General features: G+C 31.5%; 1 protein-coding gene across 1 annotated transcript; it reads right to left on the bottom strand.

The window, feature by feature from the left end:
• Positions 1-8625: 8625 nt before the first annotated feature.
• Positions 8626-9651, bottom strand: LOC107177519 (probable F-box protein At2g36090). Its single transcript, XM_015531382.1, has one exon. It carries the CDS (start codon positions 9649-9651, stop codon positions 8626-8628), a length of 1026 nt encoding a protein of 341 aa, XP_015386868.1.
• Between the last annotated feature and the right edge of the window lie 5313 nt (positions 9652-14964).

The raw sequence follows: 14964 nt of genomic DNA, 5'->3' as shown, positions 1-14964 counted from the left end.
TGGTTTGGGCAAGAAGTGCGTTAACATAATATTGTGTTTATTGGGATCACATAAAATAGCATTGTCTTCCTTCCTTACAATTATGCAATTAGATACCCACATTACTTAGTGGCTAGTTACGGCGGTTATCAGAGGTCTACAACTTTATCCATTGGGAGCTAATAAAATTGCCAATCTATATATTTTTATTTAACTGCCCTTCACGATTTTTTCCTCAAGATGTTTACTTAAACCATACATTGGAACTATTATCTAATTTACCTCTACTGATTTTTTTTTCTTAATAAAAAATTATAACTCTCTACTTAATCCAGTAGTGAAATCACTCATTTACATTGTTCGGAATTCTGGAATATTTTAAGTATTTATTTTAAAACTATTAGATAAACCAATACTTACGTTGCGAAAATGAGTATCAACCTTTACTTGCAGAAACCAATTGATTGCATATATTATGCGTTTATTTGTTACAACATTTTTACCCATTTGTTGTATTCTTTGACCTAATATAATAGTTGTTCGTCAGAAGTTACTTCCAGTGGCTGTCGTGTGTCATCCTAGGTCGTTGGATAATATCCAACGGTCTTATGGCTACAGGACAAAAATGAGGGGTTTACAACCACTGTTGCAATGTAGACGTGGCCTCACAAAAAATTTATCCCAAACGAGATAATAAAAATTAATTCACTTTACAACTTGTGAAAAATAATAACCATTTGATAATGACACGGCATTTAATAAATTTAGGATAAAATTCATTACAACAAACAAACTTTCCAAATCTCCTCGTTAAGGTATCTTTTATTATAATTTGGTTCTGTTAGTTATACTTCAGAACAAATTTCCCTGTTGTAATTTGGCAGCGTTAATTTCTGCTTTTTTATTATGAATATTTTCCATTTGATTATATAAGATTAATGAATGAGAATTTTTAACAAAAATTTGAACAAAAATTTTTAAATTGAAATAGCTCCAACCGTGATACAAATACATAAATGATATTGCCGTCTAAAAAGTTTTACTTTTGAGTTTCCAATTAGTTCATGATAAGGCATCTCAATTCTCAATCTCTAGTGTGAACCATATCCGACCGGCTGCGAATGAGAAATGATTTTTTTTTCTTTTTTTGATAGGATAAAAACTATGCAAGTGAACATGATGTTCTAATTTCTAATTTCTAATTTATATTGATTAAAATTGGCCGTGAAATCAATATATATCACTTGCCCACTAATTGTTTTCATAATAGCCAATAACTTTCTAACAGGATAATTTTATAGTATTATTATTATTTTTAAATACACTTTCATTTATATTTATTGTAAAATAAATAAATAAATCATATAAGTGGAAAGTAACATACAAAAATTTAAGTATTAAAAATAAGAAATATATATGAGTGCGAATAAAATTAATAATAAAATATTTTCTTGTACTTTTTATTATTTTTTAATTATTTTTCTAATAATAAATATATATTTTGTATCCTCAAGATAGATTATTAAACAAATGACCTATTTGCCAATCTTTTCCTCTAAATTTTTTTTGTACCAAAGGGTGAATATTAAAAAAAATAATAGAGGATAAGTAATATATATTGATTTTAATACGGAAAAATTAGGCATCTCCGGATTTTTCTTTTTTGGCGATCTTCCTTTAAAATATTTAAGAATTGTGCATTGATATTACCATGTTTAATCAATTGATGTATAATTGTTGGCCCTATTTATGTACTTGTTTGATTGGTTTTCAAACAATTATTTTTCAGTAGTCCCTTGAAGTTGAATCTTGTGTAGAAGACACATGAAAAGAATACATGCATTTAGATGTGTGGTTTTCTTGGGAATCAAACTACGCAGCAAACAACATAATTTGACATCTGGTGATTAAACCCATAATTCTATAATTTTTAGCATCACAATTTATCAAATATTGTTCTACTTTTTTTTTTCAACTGATTACTTAATCAGGTACTAAAAAAAAAGTATTTTATTTTATATCCTACAAAATCCTAAACTAGCCTCAAAGGAGAAAGTTAAAAACTTTTTGCTCATTTAGATTAATTAAATAAAGTTGGCCCTTAGTCACATTTCAGTTGACTGTGAATGCGGATTACATCTATGATCACCCAAGGCCAAAAAAATAATAATAATAAGAGATAAGGTTTGGTATGTAATGAATGTGATTATCACCCCTATTTAAACCTTTAACTAAAAATTAATTTAGTTAAGTTTATAAATATCTTTAAGGTGAGGTTATTGACACTCTAAAACTTACTTTGAATACTCTAATTTTTAATATAAAAAATTAAAGTAAATATATCCATAACGTGAATTATTGTTAAGGATAATTTATTATAAATTAATATACATAATTATTTAGATCACTTACACCCATGTAGAATACTCATTGCCCCCAAGGACGTGGTCGGGTTGGTAACAACATGAAACTTGTAGCCGTTGACCACATGAGTTTAATTCTTGGGGGTAGTAAGTGGGAAAAAAAACCTATTTCTTTTTTGCCCACCTCCTTACTTTAAAAAAAAATGTAGAACACTCATTATATAATATATAATTCCTATTTCTTATTAAATATTTATTCCAATATCTTAATTAATATTTAAATGGGTAGTGAGGACATCAATATTTTGAAAAAAAATTAACTACAAAGTATGCGTGACAAATTTATTTTTCAAAAATAAAATCAAACAAAATTAATTTATAACAACCAATTTTTTATTGGCTTTCACCCTTTTCATTCTTTTTCTTCAAGGTTTTCTTCTTCTCCTTCTTCTTTTTTGTTGTCAATAATTATAGAATATTTTTTATTAGGTTGTTCTCATTGCAAGTTATTTTGGATGGAAGATTTAATATTGAACATAAAAATATTAATAAACAAAATAATATGTTTATGACTTGACTTTGTTTGGTTATGTTATTGTAAGTATATATTAAATCTCTTAAAATTAGGTGTATTAAATAGTTTTTGTTAATGTTTAAAGTAAATAAAGTTAATAAATGTAGATAGTTTAAGTAAGAATTTTTTTCGAAATTTAAAAGGATATATAAAGTAAAATTTAATCTTTTAAAATTATATACATAATTATACAAAAAAACAAAGGGTTTAAAGTAATTTTCAAAATACATATCCCCGCCATGATCTTCCAGTGGCACCATGAAACAATCAGTTCAAGTGTTCAACCACCTTTTGTCGTTTTTCAAATAAAATACGTAACCATCATTTGTAAAAATCATTGCTCACAAGTCAAACTTTGCCTCTTTAGGTCACCGGGAACTCACTTCTAGAAGATGGTGTTATGTACTTTAATTAATTTTATCGGGTATTCTATTCGGATTCACGTTTGTTTGGGTGGTGCATTGCAAATACTCAAAGATAAAGAAGCGGGCTCCAGCCTACCAGCACAATTACTTTTACGGTGAGTTTAAAAATTTTACGGTGTGTTTACTTTTTAAATTTGGAGAATTGAAATTTAGAATTGATAGTATTTATTTTATAAAATAGAGGTAGGAATTAGAAGCGAGACCCACCCTAATTTAGGAATCAGAAATAGGAGACAACTTGAGAATAAGTCTCCTACACTTTAAAATGATGATTTTGTCCTTATTAACATTTTTAAAAATACTTACTTATAAATAAAAAATAAAAAATAAAGAAAAAGGCAAATCGCAGCAACCCAATTGTCGTTGCCAAATCGAGCAGAAAAGCAACTGGGATTCGGCAACCAAACCATTGTGGTCATTTCAAGTTTAATTTATATAATTCAAGTAAACAATTTAATTTGATTTTCAATCTAGCTCATTTCAATTCCTTCCCATCTGATTTCAATTCATTTTGATTCTCATTATCTATTCTCATTCAAGCCCATTTAAATTTTTAACCCATTCTAATTTTATCTCATTCCAATTTTATTTAGCAAATGCACAGTTATTCTACAATAAATATAAATAAAAAATATCTCTTCTACAAAAATTATTAAATCGAGATGATCGAAGTGATCAATTCGCTTGAATGAGGTGACATGACATTTGATGTTACGGTGCGTTAAAGATGGCCAACCTCGTCAAACCACAACTGAAAATTTTTTTATAAGGGCCCGGCACGGCCTCGTGCCATGCTCGGGTCATGCCGTGGGCAGTGTCCCTATCAATTGTTTTTTTTCCCCTCAAGCCCACATGTTTAGTGTATTTAAAAAAACTTACATGTCTGTCGTGCTTTTTTAAGCACAGCACCATGATAACAACAACAACAACAATTTTTATTAAGAGACAATTAATATTTTATTATCAGTTTATCATAATATCACAACTATATATTTAATTTCACTTAAATTTATCATAAAAAATATTCGTTCGTAATTTTATTTTTTTGTGTATAAATATGAAAAATATTTCATTCGCAATTGAAACATATCTCCATTAACTAAGTTATGATTTCATAAATGAACTATTAATATCGTAAAACTTTTTATTTATCATTTATAAAATAATGATATTTATAATTTTATTTATTAAAATCATGATTTTTATTTATTCATTTAATAAATTATAAACATAAAACAACTAGAATATTTATTTAAACTAAAACTTAAATTAATTTTTTAAAAGCCTATGCTAAAAAATATATTAAAAAATTTAATTTCAATATATTTGTAAAATCAAAACATTTTATAACTTTTCTTTAGGGCCTGTTTGGGTTAGCTTTTGCTGTTACTTCTACTTAAAAGTAAAAAATAAGTAAAAACTCTAGTTTATTTTTGCTGTTTAGATGACCATAGTAAAAAATCTTTTTTTTTTAAATAAGAAGCTCTTTTTGAAGTGTTTGGATGACCATCTAAAAAAAACCTTTTAATTATTATAAAGTCATTAATACCTTTAAGTATTTGAATCTAACAAATACTTATCAAATTTAAAAATCAATGACAAACAAAATAATTATTTAATCAATCTAGTTAAACTTTTACAAATTAAAATACCGTTTTTCTTTATAAAAAAAGAAGAACAAAAATAACTAGATTAAGTTTATCTAAACATTAGTTATAGGGGTGGGCATTTTCGGGTTCGGGTTGGGTTCGGATCAACCCGATCAGATTTCGGATTGATCGGGTTAGAAAAGAATTCATCCGAACTCAACCCGAAGTTGTAACCCAATCTGAACATAATCGAATCCGATCGGATCGGGTCAAATAATCAGGTTAAATTTGGGTTAATTTAGATCGGATGAAGCTACTGCACATATCAAATGCAAAATATTTAATTTTAGTGTTTAATCTGCTTAATCTATTCATTAAAAACAAAACAAAAAAAATCAATTCATACTTATAATTTAAGCTTCTACTCCAAAATTTTCCATACAAGAATTTCCCTCATTTTATTATTAACATTTAACAATACATATAAGTAGCAATTAACAGATAATATATAATATATTATTATATACCATCAAAACATCAAAAAAGAAAAGAATTCAGTTTGCCGGTTCGCGGTGGAACTTGGTGATGGTGGACGCTGCAGTGGCAGATCCAGCAGCAGTAGATCCGATAGTAGTGCAGCGAATTCAGCTACAGCAGATCCGGTAGCTACAGATGTCGCGGAGCAGTAGATCCGGTCGCGGGTTAGGTGGTTGCGTGCGCTTCCTCCATTCTCTTCTCTGCGTTTGTTGCCGGCTGTCGCTTTGCTTTTGGCTTTTGCGATGTGTGTGTGTGAAGTCGTGAGTGTGAGGATGAGGGCTGTGATCTGTGAAGGCAGTGAGATATGTTTGTGGGTTATAATTTGATTTTTTTTTATTTGTCAATTTTTTTTTTATAGCCAATTGTGTTTTGAGTTGTGACTTTGTGTGTGCTCGTGTGTGTAATGTGTTTAAGTTTAGTGATTGTTTTTTTGGGGCAACCCGATCGGGTATTCGAATCAACCCAATCAGGTTTGTAATTTTTCACTCGCTCAGGTTTCAATAACAACCCGAACCGACGCGAACCCGATTTTTTTTGGGTCGGGTATTTTGCCCACCCCTAATTAGTTCCCTAGCAATATTTTCACGAACCACTCCCATTTCACTTGCTTCATTTTCATCAACATTAATGTTAGTTGATGATTTTTCATCATCTGTAATAAAGCATAACCGAATGGACAAAGAATCAAAGCATGAGATTTCCGTGTATATATACATATTAAAAAATTAAAAATAAGATGCAAATTAAAGCTTGAGATTACAAAAAAAAAATTCTTACTTAAAAGAAGATTGGTGTGGTGATTTTGCTCCTTTTGTTGTTTTTTTTTTTGGTTGAATAACGAAAAGGCAAAACAAGAAAAATACGTAAGAAATAGGGTTTAAAGGTTTAGATATGAATATAAATTTTTTTGTCCCTTTGTTAATTTAAGATTAGTTTAAGAATTATGAAAAGTGTAATAAATGAGAAAATAACTTCTCAAAAGTTCTTTTGGGAAAAGTTAAAAATCATGCATTCTCTCAAAATACTTTTTGAATTAAAAAAATGACTTTTGGTTTGACATCCAAATAGTCTCAAAAGACAATTTTTAATTTTAAAAGCCAAAAAGAACTTAATTAAGCTAACCCAAACATGCACTTAAAAAATTTTATTTTGATATACTTTAGTCCACGTGTTATTAATAGTTACAGGCCGCGTGTTAGCACACAAATGAAGCGTACTTATTACGTGTCTTTTCGTGTGCCGTGTTTTTAAGGTCCGCGTACCTAAACTTTTAGGCCAAGCCTGGCCCCGTGCGTGCCATGTTGTACCGTGTGCCCTATCGAAATGTAATCATGTCATGACGCGCCGCATAACGCCTGGCCCAGTGGCCATCTTTACAGTGGGTTAATTGTTCCCAAATCATCAACGTCCCATCTCATGTTCATCTCGTCTTGTTCTTGTTTATGGAAGCAATCGGCATCAGAAAGGCCAAAACTTCATTCTCCGTTCACCACTCAATTCCCCATCTTTAAGCTTTACAAATCAATGGCTTTTTATACGAAACTCAAGTGCAACCCAAGTGGCGATTTGACACCAAGAACAAAAAACCAAATGCCAAAGCAGAAAACTGAAGGCAAAAAATAATAATCAATAAATAAATAAAAAAGGAAGCAAAGGTCAATGCTTGTACAATTTATAAACTGAAAGAAGAGGAGTTTTCGACAGTTTAAGTAAACTAAAAAGGAAATGCTTCAAGTCTTGTTGCTGAGCAGATTGCATTTTCAGATCTTCCCGAGATGCTTGCCGCCGTCGAGTGAGGAGGATTTTTTTTTTTCTATATATTTAGATGAGAAAGAAATTTTGTTATATAGGGATTTTATTATTTCTGGGCATTTTCGTCTTAAAGATAATATATCTGGACATTCAAGTAAATTGACCAACTTTGGTGATCTCGGTTTAACGTTCATTCGGGCCGTCTTTTTACTCTTATCGGTTTAGTTTGAGCTGACCGGCTTGGCTGGTAAATAATAAAATAAAGAGTTGGTATACACTGGAAGACAAACCGGCTTAATGCAAAATCGGCGGGGCAACAAAAGTTGGTGTGGGGTTGAGGAGATTTTGAATTACCTGGCAGTGGAGAGTGAATCATCGGTCTCTTCTATCTGCTCTCGAGAACTTAACCAAAATCGAATTTATCAACAAACCCACTTTGAAATTCAAGTGGTTATCTTCCACTCATCATGCTTAAAGAACACACAAGAGTGAAAATTGCCGCAGAACAACGCCCAATTTCAAATCCGCCGGCGGTGATTGATCAATAGAAATGTATCACCGATGTTGGTAATAAAGTAGTAGCACCAGTCAAAAATCCAAAAACGTGGACAAATATTTGTATCATGTCATTTGGTAAATTTGATGGGTCTAACAAATTTTTTTTTATTTTAAATATTATGAGTCTCATCGCATCTAATCTAATCTTTAGATTTTCACTACAAAACTCGTCAAACCTGTCAAATAAAAGTCCGAGTGATTAGACGCACTTTGTCCCTGTGCTCCACACCAACTTGCTAAAACGACTAGTCAACCAGGGATAAAATCGCAATGTTGTAGCCAACATTTTGAGTGTTTTTTTTTCCGATTGCAGTAACTGGATCAAGTGGCTTTGAATCCAACCGTTGACGAAACAAATGGACAAAAAGAAACGGGGTTACGTTACGTACCCCTCTTGCAACATAGCCGGACCTAAAATTATTAAGTCGAATTTGCGTACGATACTACTACTACTGTTTTGTGCAAAAAAGGGCGTTTTTTTTTCAATATGAATGTCGGTCATCCTTATCGCCAGCGACTGTTGCTTCTGATAACTATAAGGTAACAATGGGCGTGCAACCCACGCGTGTCAATCCGAAATTCTCTCTTTCAGATATTGACACGCGCGGGATTTCAATGCTCCCAAAATTTCAGTTAACCGGGGAGACCTGGTGGTCGGCCGGTGATCGTAACAACATGAATTAACATGCGAACAGAAAAGAAAATGATGAGACAAAAAGGAGGAGACCGAATATAGTTTCTAATAAGTAATTCTCCCTGTACATGTGAAATTAAGGAGGGATCACCCCTGGCAACAGTTAGTTACATTGAACTGGAGGAGATATAAGTTAAAAATAAAGAGAAGAAGATTAAAAAAGTCTTCTGAAGAGCAATAATCCGAGAGAAGCAAATATGAATAGAAAAAAAGCCACACGCAGCTTGTCTACTCTCTCCGGTTGTTTGCTAACCTCGCTCAATATCCTTTCCCTCCTCATTTCCATGTACTCTTCGTACCTTCGTTTTCCTTCCGACTCCCTCCCTTTCACTTTCCCCCTTCTACTCGCCAACCCCTTCTGTATAATTGCCAAACTTTCCCTCCCCGTCAATTGATTTCCATACATGTCCTCCAGATTCAAGCTCACCTTGCTCACGTGCATCTCGCCGCTCTGACAACCCTCCCACGTGACTGAAATCCCAAATTTGACATACTCCGTCGCCGACCCCTCCTCTCCGGGCTCCGCACAGAAGACCCAAGCGTAGCGCATGTGGACTTCTTCTGTAGACATCCAGCGGCGTTCTACAATCACCGGCTTGTAACTCGATAAATTCATCGCCCGCCGTCTGATCGGATCTATCAAAATCCAGCTCAACGTGAAGCGCTCCCCAAATTCGCACATCATCTGTTCGTCCACCGGGTGAGGTATCCGGGTGGGCACCGAATCTTTCGGATCAAGTACGTCGATCCTGAACGGAGAGCTATCGAAATTCAATGGCTCAGTTTCGACGACTTTACCGAATACGTGCCGTTGCTGGTAGAAAATATCAACGGCTGAGATTAATCGTGAGGGACAATCGAGATTGACCGGAGAGGAGGAAGGGGTTGTGATGCTGACGTCGGGGTTGGTGAAGGAGTCGGAGAAGAAGGAGCGGGTCCCCTTGGGGAACGACGAGATGAGCTGGCGGATGCCTGGAGTGTTGGTGGAGGGCCACGTCGAGTTGCTAATGTCTGTCCAGAGAGTTTCGTCGGAAGCGAGGGCGTAGAGCTGAGAGGAGGCGCAGGAGGCGGAGGCGAGGGCAGAGGCGTCTAAATGTTTGAAGACATGAGTTTCCATGATATCAGGATGGACGGTCCAGATTGAGCTGCTGGTGGTGTCGGCCACCGACGGAGAATCCATATCCGTTCGATTATTTTATGGGATGGGTATGAGTGAGAGGAAATATAAAAGCTTTCAGAGATTCTTAATGAGAAGATTCGGAGTTGAGATTTTTTTTATAGGCGTCGCTCTAAGTAAATGACCCTCGGTGTTCCCTTATATAACGAGATTGCCATTTCACCTCACCAAAATTTGCTACTCACTTACCACTTACCACCAAAATTTATTGTATTTAATACATTATTATTCATCAAGTTGCACGTTAAAAACAAAATTCCAGGCTGTCTTTATCGCGTTGCGTCATTGTTTGCGAGAGAGAAATCTAAAACGGCTCCAGGACGGTGGGATTTGTTGGGGAAAATATAAAAAAAATGCACTTTTTTTTATGTACTTTTCAAATTTCAGATTATTCAATGCTAGTGATATGTTTTTTGTATCTATTTATTTATAAGATTATGATAAGTTGTTCTCAGATTAAAATATATGAGATTAAGATAAGTTGATTTAAGGGCGTCTTTAAGAAATATCTAATATAAATTATAGTAAAAAAAAATTATTCATTAGTTCACATGATTCTACTGTTTTGTTATTTATTTTTATATTGAAAATTTTGATTGTAAGTTATAAAAAGTTTAACTTAAAAAAAATCTTCAATTTTATATGGATTCAAATTTACTAATCTGTACCGGAGGGACTCTTTACTGCATTAAAAAAATTTTAACCTTCTCTGTCGCAATATTTAATTTTTTTTTTTATCTTCAAGCCAAGTAACTTTTACATTCCACTCTTGTGTTTGTCAAATCTTCAAGTGATTGTAAGAACTTTTTAACTTTGTCAAGTGAAAAGAAAAAATGAAATTCCCTTTGAGAAATAAAATAATATTAAGAATCTATAGGTAACACTTTCACTGTATTTATAATTTGTGAACTTCTGAATAAAATTTTATTGTTATCGTCGTCATTGTTGTTGTGAAGACCAATTTCGAATGGAATTTGAATTGTATAAGGAGGGTATTCTGAAAGAAATTGAAACTGAAAGTGACCTGGGTAATTTAGCGAAAATTTGAGTTAATTTAGATGAAATTTGAGTTAATTTAGATGAAATTTGGGTGCTAATCAGTGCGGTTCAAAAAGCCTGCTTACTCATCGATTCATGGTAATAAAACAAAAACAAAAAATTTGCAAAATCTGACTTCATTATTCAATCACTTAGTTAAAGTATCTTAATAGAGCGAGGTCAAAGATGGTTCACGTGCATTTACTTGTTGAGTAAAGGTAGAATTACTATTTTTCACACAAATTGATATGACGTAAGAGTATTTCTATAAGTTTATGGAAAATGTCATTCAAGTGGATGACAAATTGAAGTAAAGTTAAAAATGATCATGTTTTCTTGATTGGCTGATTCTCAATATGTATGAATATAATGGAAACATGATGTGACGTGCCATCTGCATTAGACATTGACTCGAGAAAAAATTAAAGGGTAAACTCCAATCCATTAAAGGAAACAAATAGAAGTTAGAATACTTTTTTAAATATCGATACGTATATTTTAAACAATTTTTATAATTAAAAATTGATTGTGACAGCTTAACTTAATTAATTATGATAAAAATTAAATTTTTAACATCACAAATATTTAAAAAAAAAAAAAAAGAAGAAAAGAAATCTACTTCGTTAAAATTAAATCCCCACCCGCATCCAATTTTAAAAATTGGGAACATGGTGTCACCAGTTGGCCGGTAGCCCATTAGCCTTCCAGCTTGCATTAGCTATATAGGTCATGACAATTCATCTCGATCTTCTCAACTTTGAAGAACATTCCACCGGCCGTTTACGTAAGAATAAACGAATTTGCTTCTTTTGACTGGATAGACAACAACGTTGCGCAAGTGAAAATGATGTTTTCCAAACCCAATATTTGTCAATAAATTGATGTACGTCCGTACAATAATTTTCTCGAACGCGCAAAATGTCAGAAGTTCTAGATAAACTTGTCTTGAATACTAATCGAAATCCAGTGGTGCTGACATGGACGCTGCTGCAAGCAATTAGAATTTCTCGAGGCTGTAGCTGATCTGGAAAGAGGTCTCCCGCCATGGATACGGGCCTATCCAATTAGATTCGCAGAGCTTCATTGGCTTAATCAATGGTCAAGGGTAGAGCAGGTGTCAAATCGATCATGCAAAATTAAGGAGCTTTACATCTGGCAGCAAATCATTCCAAGCTTGTAATGCAGTGAATTGGCTCTCTCAGCTGACAATAAACTTGGTGTTACGGCTGTACATCTGCAGGATGCTCCCAGTAGAAATTTCTCATGTACGGTACAACGGCTTTCCTGGTCCTCTCTTTAATGAAATCATGAAGTTCTGTCAAAATAAAAAAACTCTCCTACGATTTTTCCTCTTCAAGTGTGTCTTTTTTTCTTTTTAATTCGTAAATTAACTAAAAAAGGTGAAAAAAATTCTCCTTGTTAGGTGAAGATGAGGCCAGGAAAAAATTATGGCCTCTCAAATCAAACTGAAAAATGTGTGGTGCTGGTGCATACACATGTATCGCTTTTTCATAGTTATTACTATCATAAAAAGGAATAGAGTTAAAACCTCAGGCTAATTTATCAGATTAATTTAATTTAATTTTACAAATCAATCTGATTATAATGTTATGAAGTGTTATATGTAATGCATATCTAACGCAAAAGATATGCATAACAAGTTAAGACATATTAACAACTAAGGATCCACTTAGAATTATTTTTTAGATGTTTAAAAGTGATTTTGAAAGGACAAAAGTTAATTTTGATATTTGGTAAGTATTATATCAATTAAATCTTATAAATGAAATGAATATATTGTTATTAAGTGTTATATGTGATTTATATCTAACACAAATGATATATCTAATACGTTAATTAAGACATATTAACAACTAAGATTCCATTTAGAATTAATTTTTTGATGTTCAAAAATGGTTTTAAAAAAATAAAAATTAATTTTAGTATTTTATAAATATGTTTAGCAATTAATTCTAGCAAAGCCACTGCACCATGCAGTAGATTTTGAAAAGCTATGTATATATATAATATGTTGTAAGAATCCAAAAGTATCCTTGTTAATTAATTATGAAATAAAATCATTAGCTTTTAAAAGTTATTATTATTATTATCGTCGTTGTCGTCGTTAATTATCTTTAGATAACAAAATAAAGAATAAAATTAATAATATAAGATATTTATTTCAGTTATCAATTATTATATATACATGAAAAAAATATTTTAGACATATATTTAAAAATATGTAAATAAATCTTATTCAATACTATGTCCAATTTAATTATTTATATTTTTACAGCAATTTAACCTAAAATTTACCAAACACATATGGCTACTTTTAAAACTCATAGTATTTTTTAAAATAAATTTTACTAAACGCCTAATTGATTCTCGTTACAACTGATTATTTCTACAATAAAAATAAGAACAATTATTTTAAAGGGTAGAACATTACCAAACTAGTCAAAAGTAGTACTTGAATTTTTGATACACTCTTGAGTTACATGTAACTTAGGTGGTGTTTTTTAATTTATTTGAAATCTGAATAAATCTAAATTGGTCTAAATTCTTAATAGAACTAAATGTTTGAATTTGAATGATATTTTTTTTTTAATTTGAATTGTTAAAATAAATTTAAGTTGTTTTTTTTAACTTAAAATTTTGAAAACTAGTATTTTTACATTTATGCCCTTTGAAATTGTGAATGTTACACAAATAATAAACATATCAAAAAATATAAATAAGATAATATATTATAATAATATAAATTTTGTTCAATTGAATAGAATCATTTATATTCTAAATTAGTATATATTTATCAATTTTACTGTAGTTTATGATTTTTTATATGAAAAATATTGATAAAAATTATGAGGATAAATAATGCTAATATGAAGAAAATAAAAAGATAAAAATAATAACAGTCTACTATTATATTATCACAGGTTATAGAGATGAGTTATAATGTTAATTATTAAATTTTATTTAGGTGAGAATAAAAATTAATTAATTAGATAGAGATGCTTTGACAAATATCTTTAGTGATATCATTTACATTTTTTAGATTAATCAAAAAGTTAAAAAAATCACTTTAACAACTTAATAATTTAAAGACTGAAAAATTTTATTAAAAATAAAAAATAAATTTTCTTTATTAGTTAATTGATTGAAATTTAGTTAAATAATAAAAAAAAAACCTTTTTATGACCACTAAAACTGAAAAATGTTTAATGCGCAGACCTAACGGAGTTAATTAACTTCGGATTAAATAATGTGCGGTGCGTACACACGTGTCACTGACTAATAATTATCACTATCATCATAATTCATGATCAGCGAGAAAGTTAAAGCGAGTCTAGTTGACCGAAATTATTGAATAATGACTCGTGTGAGACATGATTGCTTTTGATGATAACTCTCTCCCCCAACACCCATTACAAAAATTAGTGGATATATATTGAATAATTTACTCTTACTAGATGAGGCTACTTTTAGTTTGTGCGGTTCTTAAAATTCTCAAGTTTTTTTTTAAAAAAAAATAATTAAAAACCCTGTAAACGTCGTTGATAAGAAGGTCAAACTTTGCTGCTTAGCTCACAGCGACTCGCTTCTAGAAGAAAATAACATTTCATTTGTAATTGAAACTGTGCCACGGGCTGTGTGGCCCGCGAAACGTTGTGTTTCTAGAAAAAAAAAAGAAGGTAATTTAGCGTCAGCCCCAAGATGTTTTGACATTTTACACTGAGCTCCCCTTATTTTTTTACCTTGAGCACTATGCTCCATTTTCGTCAATTTCACAGTTAAATCTAACACTCAAAGGTTAAAGTGACTAAGTCAAAATCAATAATTTCAATTTTGTTTCTCTTTTTTATTTATCTTCTTCTTTTTCTTTTTATATTTTCGTTGTCTCTTCTTCTACAATTTTTTCCTTCATTATTTTTCATTTTCTCTTCTTTTTTCTTTGCAGTGCCAATCTTATTTTCATTCTTCGTCTTTGCAGCGTTGATTTGACACAACTCCTAGATCGTGGCAGTGCATCGTTAGTAGGGATGGCAAAAATTACCACGGGGATGGGTACCCTCGGGAATTTTCCCCATTTGGAGAGGATATGTGGATAATTTCTTACCCAATTTCTTATTCGGGGAAGGGATGAGGAAATTTTTTTTACTCAATTTCTTATTCGAGGAGGGGAAGGGGATGAGGTGGAATCCCCATCCCCTACCAATTTCCCCATTTTAATTTTTATTTTTTAAAATTACTAGTAAATAAATAATAAAATTT

The sequence above is a fragment of the Citrus sinensis genome, chromosome 6 (assembly GCF_022201045.2).
Source record: "Citrus sinensis cultivar Valencia sweet orange chromosome 6, DVS_A1.0, whole genome shotgun sequence".
Lineage (NCBI taxonomy): Eukaryota > Viridiplantae > Streptophyta > Magnoliopsida > Sapindales > Rutaceae > Citrus > Citrus sinensis.
This window is presented reverse-complemented; position numbering and strand designations above follow the sequence as displayed.